Source organism: Nothoprocta perdicaria, unplaced genomic scaffold (assembly GCF_003342845.1).
Source record: "Nothoprocta perdicaria isolate Ctin4 unplaced genomic scaffold, notPer1 scaffold_30, whole genome shotgun sequence".
NCBI classification, from domain to species: Eukaryota; Metazoa; Chordata; class Aves; order Tinamiformes; family Tinamidae; genus Nothoprocta; species Nothoprocta perdicaria.
Window position 1 is genome coordinate 5,441,837 of NW_020455533.1, and position 5,627 is coordinate 5,447,463.

A 5,627-nucleotide genomic window follows, 5' to 3' on the forward strand; every position below is an offset into this window, starting at 1 on the left:
ATCCGCGAGCTGGCCGACCTGGGCCCCTACCGGATGCACCGGCAGCCCAGCACGGTGGAGGCGTACCGCCCGTGCCCGGAGGCGGCGCGGGGCCCCGCCACCATAACAGGCACCGAGTGACAGCGCAGCCTCTCCCGGCCTCGCTTCCCGGCCTCGTTCCCTGCTCTCATTTCCCGGCCTCGCTTCCCGGCGCCGCCGCCGCAGGCCGCGCTTAGCAACGGTTGCCAAGGGCCGCCGGGGAGGGGGGGGAAGGCAGTGCTGCGCATGCGCGAATATGGGTTCCGTGGTCAGGGAGGCGTCAGGACGCATGCGTGAGGGTGGCTTGGAGAGGGAGGGACGGTGCGGCGCATGCGCAAGGGAGAGGCGGTGGCGCGGCGCATGCGCGGGGGTGGGTTCTGCGGCGGGAGGGGCGGTGCGGCGCATGCGCAAAGCTGGCCCGGCGGGGGGGGCCTCACGGCGCATGCGTGTGTGTGTGTTGGGAGGGCGGGGGGAGCGCGGTATGGCGGAGGGGGCAGGTGCCGCCGGTACCGCCGCGGAGGCGGAACCGGAACCGGAACCGGAGCTGGAGCCGCTGCGGCTGCGGCGCCTGCGCGGGGAGGGGTTCTTCGAGGTGCCGGCCGCGGACCGCGTGAGTGCGGGGCGCCCGGCGGGCTGGGCGGGGGGCTCGGGGCCTGCGCAGGGGCCGGGAGCGGGACGGGGACCCGGTTTCGGGGCGTCCTGAGCGGGTGGGAACGGGAGGCGCCCCCGGGGCTGCCCCTCGGGCGCTGGGTTGTCCCCTCACGGGAGCGCGGGGCTGCGGCGGGGCCGTGTGCCGGGCGCGGCCGAGCAGCCCGGGCCGCTACCGGCCCCTGCGGCGCTGATGTGACCGCGGCCCCCCGAACCTGCCCCGCGCGGTGCCGCCCTCCCGGTGTCGCCGGGGCCAGCGCGCCAGCAGGGCCCGCACGGAGCAACCTGTGCGTGTGGGCACCCCCAAGGCCGCGGGCACCCCCAAAGCCGCGCTCCCCCCGCGGGCCGTGACGCTGCCCTTTGCTTCCAGCTGGGAAGATGCCGGAGCGTGAAGGAGTTCGAGAAGCTCAACCGCATCGGCGAGGGCACCTACGGCATAGTGTGTAAGTGCTCGGGCGCCCCGCGGGAACGGCCCCGGGCTCACAGTGCCGTCTCGGGCAGCGGGGGCAGAAGCAGCGTGTGGCTCGCGGCGCTGAGCGTGTGGCCGGCCGTGCTGCCGCAGACCGGGCCCGCGACACCCTCACGGATGAGACGGTGGCGCTGAAGAAGGTGCGGATGGACAACGAGAAGGACGGTACTGAGGAAGCAGCGCCGCGCTGGGCCGCGGCTCCTCGCCGTGCGCGTGGCCCCCGCGGGGACCCCGCCAGCCCGGCCCTCGCTGCCCGCAGGGATGCCCATCAGCAGCCTGCGCGAGATCACGCTGCTGCTGCAGCTGCAGCACCCCAACATCGTGGAGCTCAAGGAGGTGGTTGTCGGGAACCACCTGGAGAGGTGAGAGGCCCCCCGTYGGCTCTGTCTGTCGGTGGCTCCTCTCGCCGCGATGCTGCTGTCRCGGGGCAGCCCTGTGCCGTGAGCTGGAGCTGGGTGACAGGCCCAGCCGTGGCTCCCCTGCCTGCCCCGTGTCCTGCAGTATTTTCCTGGTGATGGGCTACTGCGAGCAGGACCTGGCCAGCCTCCTGGAGAACATGCAGACGCCCTTTTCCGAGGCGCAGGTAATTGCTGGGAGCACCAGCCAGGAGAGTGGCTCTGGCGCAGCCAAACGCCCCGGCCGCCAGCAGGGGTTCCCCAGGCCACGGGGTCCCCCAAACCTCRTGCTCCTGCTCTGGGGGGTTTATCACAGCTGAAGTATTAATTCCTGGGCCACACAGACAACTTGGGCTTTCGCATAGTGTTTTCAGAGCCTTTCCAGGCCRGGTTTTTGCTGGAGCAACGTGGCAGGGAAGCAGAGCAGGAGGCTGGGGTGTGAAGACACCTGCAGGGAGCTGGGGGGATGCTTGGGGGATACAAAGGACTGAGGTGGTGATAGGGAGACCTGCACATTGCAGCAGTGTTGCCCAGAAAGCACCCTGGGGACCACATGGCCACGTTGTGGTTGCCTTAGCGGGTTAAACTTGAAGGGTTGATCTGGCTGGTGCTGCGAACCTGAGGGCTTGCTGCTCCTGTCCCCAGGTGAAGTGCATCATCTTGCAAGTYCTCAGGGGCCTGCAGTACCTTCATGAGAACTACATCATCCACAGGTGGGAGCAGAAGGTCAGACGTGGTGGGAAAGCGGCTGGGCCAGRTGGCAGGGAGAACTGGGATGGGCTGGAGAGGGGCTGCGGAGCCTTCACACTGCCACGCGCTTCCTCAGCTCCTTCTCCTTGGAGAAGGGAGCAGTGYGTGGAGTAGCCCTGGCCCTGGAGTGGCACGAGTCGGTGTGGGAGCCCTGCAGAGCAGGGGTGTCAGCAGATGCTGAGATCGGTTTTCCGTGGTGATCTCTGTGCTTTSGGGCTCAGCACCTCCCCGGGAGCGCCAGGCACTGCGCGCACAGCGGGAACCGCTCCAGGAGAGATGGTGCTGAGCAGGCCCTCTGTTTCCCGGCAGGGATCTAAAGGTGTCCAACCTGCTCATGACCGACAAGGGCTGCGTGAAGATAGGTGAGCCTGGCAGCTGCGCGTCGCTGCAGCGGGCAGCCTCCCTGGCCTCCCTCCTCACCGTGGCTCCGCGTCTCTGTTGCAGCGGATTTTGGGCTGGCCCGTACCTATGGGATGCCCCCGAAGCCAATGACCCCTAAAGTTGTCACGCTGTGGTGAGCGGCTGCTCGCTGGGGCCGGCTCGGGGCCGCGCAGGCTGCGGGTGCCGCGGAGCGTGGTGGCACCGTCCCCTTCACGCGGCGCTTTGCCCTGCGCAGGTACCGAGCGCCTGAGCTGCTGCTGGGGATGACGACGCAGAGCACCAGCATTGACATGTGGTGAGGGGAGGCTCTCGGGTGGTGACAGGGGACACCAGACAGCCCAGGTCTGGCCAGACCTGCACGGGGCATCGCTGGAGGGGCTGCTGCCCACACTGACTCCCGCATGTCGCCCTGCCCAGGGCCCTGGGCTGTGTCCTGGCCGAGCTCCTGGCCCACAAGCCGCTGCTGCCGGGCACCTCTGAGATTCACCAGATCGACCTGATCGTRCAGCTGCTGGGAACCCCCAACGAGAACATCTGGCCGGTGAGCGCCGTGCTGTCCGTGCCGCCCGCCCGGCCRGGCCCTGCCTCGGCCTCACCGTGCTCTCCCTCAGGGCTTCTCCAAGCTGCCCCTGGTGAGCCAGTACACGCTGCGCAAGCAGCCCTACAACAACCTCAAGCACAAGTTCCCCTGGCTCTCGGAGGCCGGGCTGCGTCTGCTCAACTTGCTCTTCATGTACGACCCCAAGAAGCGGTAAGAGGCGCCCGCAGCCCCGCRGCGGGGGATCCTGCCCTCGTCTGCAACTGGGCCGTGTGTGTCGCACAGGAGGAGCRCGGGGACGCGGAACAGGCCCAATGCTGGGGCGGGTGAGCCCGTGTGGGCAGGAGCCGGGGCTGGGGACGAGCCCAGAGTCGGGGCTCAGTGTGGGTCGCAGTGAGCCTTGTGAGGAGTCACTGCAGCTCGGGCTGGCGGGAGGTGACGGGGACATTAGGGAGCATTAGGGCAGCGGCCACAACGCTCCTGTCCCCCCAGGGCCACGGCCAAGGACTGCCTGGACAGCTCCTACTTCAAGGAGAAGCCRCTGCGTAAGTGGGTGCCGTGGGCCGGGGGCCGGCGCGGGGCCCGGCTCACGCCGCTCTCGCCCTGCAGCCTGCGAGCCCGAGCTCATGCCGACCTTCCCCCACCACCGCAACAAGCGCGCGGGCGGCRCGGGCGCCGAGAGCCAGGCGAAGCGCAGCAAGCCCTGAGCTGCGGCGGGGAGCTGTGCCCCGCCACCGGGCTGGCCGCCACCCCGGCCCTGATCCGGGTACCCGCCTCTCCTCGGCGCAGCGGCACCGGGACCGTGGGCTCTGTCGCCTCCCGGGCCGCGTCCCTGTGCTGCGCCAGCCCCGTCAGCCGCTGGAGGGACTCGCTGGGGGGCCTGTCCTGGCGGAGCCCCCCCAGGCCGGTGCTCGGCTCCCACATGGAGCCGCTTGGGCTGGGAATGGCCCTGGCCGGGCAGCTCTGCCGCGGAACATGGACTGTGCAGGGCGGTGCTGCCTCCCCGCACGGCATCCGCTCCCTTGGGCTGCTCCTGCGCCTCGGAGGCCGTGGGGCAGCGTGGGGGCTACCGGGGGTCGCAGTGCGGCGCCGGGCCCTGCCCAGGCTGCCAGCGGTGCCACGGGCTGCGCGGGGCCCCGGGCTGCGCCACATGCGGCAGGGACGCGGGCAGCTGCGGGCCGCGCGCTGGCACAACCGAGGCTGCAGCCTGCAGCACCTGCAGCTCTGCCTTCAATAAAAGCATCTGCGGACAGCAGGAGTGAGGGCTGAACTGCTTGTGCCCCCGCGCTCCCCATTCTGCCGGGGGTGCAGCCCTGGGGTAGGGGCACGAGGCGCTGCCCTTCCCTAACACCGTGCCGGGCCGCGGGAGCCCTGTGCTGCCACCCTTGGCGTGTGGGGACAAGAAATGCCATGGGTGCTGCCTCCTCAGAGCAGCTTTTACCTGGGCCTGGGCCTGCTCGGGGGAGGAGGGCGCTGCTCTTCCCTGCCCCACACTGGCTCTGGCTGCGGCTGCAGGGCCAGAGGGACCTGACCCGCCACGACTGGCAGCCCAGGGCCACGGGTCCCAGCGCCCCCGGTGACAGCACCACAYACCAGACCACTGTGCCACAAGCAGCCGCCTTTACTGAGATGCGCTGAGCTGGTTACAGCGGGAGGGAGCGGTACCGGCGTGCYGGGGAGGGAGCACAGGGGCGAAGGCTGCAGCCTCCTCCTCCTCAGGGCCAGCAGCGGCTTCCTGGWGCCCCGCGAGGCGCCGGGACCCCATCCAGCCGCTGGGACCCCAGCGCGGGCAGCGGCAGCTCCGCGGAGCCGCGCTAGGGCCGGGCGCTGGTGCTGGGCGCCAGCAGCCTGTCCACCTCGCTCCGCTGGAGCCAGAGGCGCTGCTGGCGCTCGCCGCGCAGCTCCTGGCCGCGGTGGCGGCTGCGGCAGGCGGGCAGCGCGGCGCAGGCGCCCGCGTGCAGCTGCTGGCACGTGCTGCAGCAGTAGGCGGGCAGGGCGCCGCGGCGCAGGCAGGAGTGCAGCTGGTAGCGGGGCAGCGCGGGCAGGGAGCAGCGGGGGCTCAGCGGGGCGCCCGCCGCGGCGCCGCAGCCGTCGGGCCGTGCAGAGGCATCCGGGGCCGCAGTGCCCTCGGCGGGGAGCAGCTCCTGCCCCGGCTCAACGTCCCAGCCCCTCCTGGGCACGTCCTGAGCACCCCGAGGGTCCCTCCGCAGCCTCCGTGCCCCGGCTGTCGTCGGCAGCACAGGGGTCTCCGCTTCTGGATGACCGGCAGYGGCCGGGCCGGCGTGCTCAGGGCCGGCGGGTGCCTCCTGGGAGGGAGCAACGTCAATGCGGTGGGCAGCGTCGCAGCGCGGCGGCTCCGGGTGCAGGTCCTTGGCGGCAGCATCGTCGTGTGGCRGCTCCCGGTACAGATCCTCGGTGGCAGCACCGT

The 5,627-nt window shown here is 71.1% G+C and overlaps 1 protein-coding gene across 1 annotated transcript; it reads left to right on the plus strand.

Moving 5' to 3' along the window:
* The first annotated feature begins 564 nt into the window (after positions 1 to 564).
* On the plus strand, positions 565 to 3,906 carry CDK10 (cyclin dependent kinase 10). The gene is made up of 13 exons (XM_026042410.1): positions 565 to 628; positions 1,037 to 1,109; positions 1,229 to 1,300; positions 1,395 to 1,497; positions 1,637 to 1,718; positions 2,176 to 2,243; positions 2,590 to 2,642; positions 2,725 to 2,794; positions 2,897 to 2,956; positions 3,079 to 3,202; positions 3,273 to 3,412; positions 3,692 to 3,744; positions 3,809 to 3,906. The coding sequence occupies exons 3-13, from the start codon at positions 1,282 to 1,284 to the stop codon at positions 3,904 to 3,906; spliced, it is 870 nt and encodes a 289-aa protein (XP_025898195.1). The 5' UTR covers positions 565 to 628; positions 1,037 to 1,109; positions 1,229 to 1,281.
* Positions 3,907 to 5,627: the final 1,721 nt, after the last annotated feature.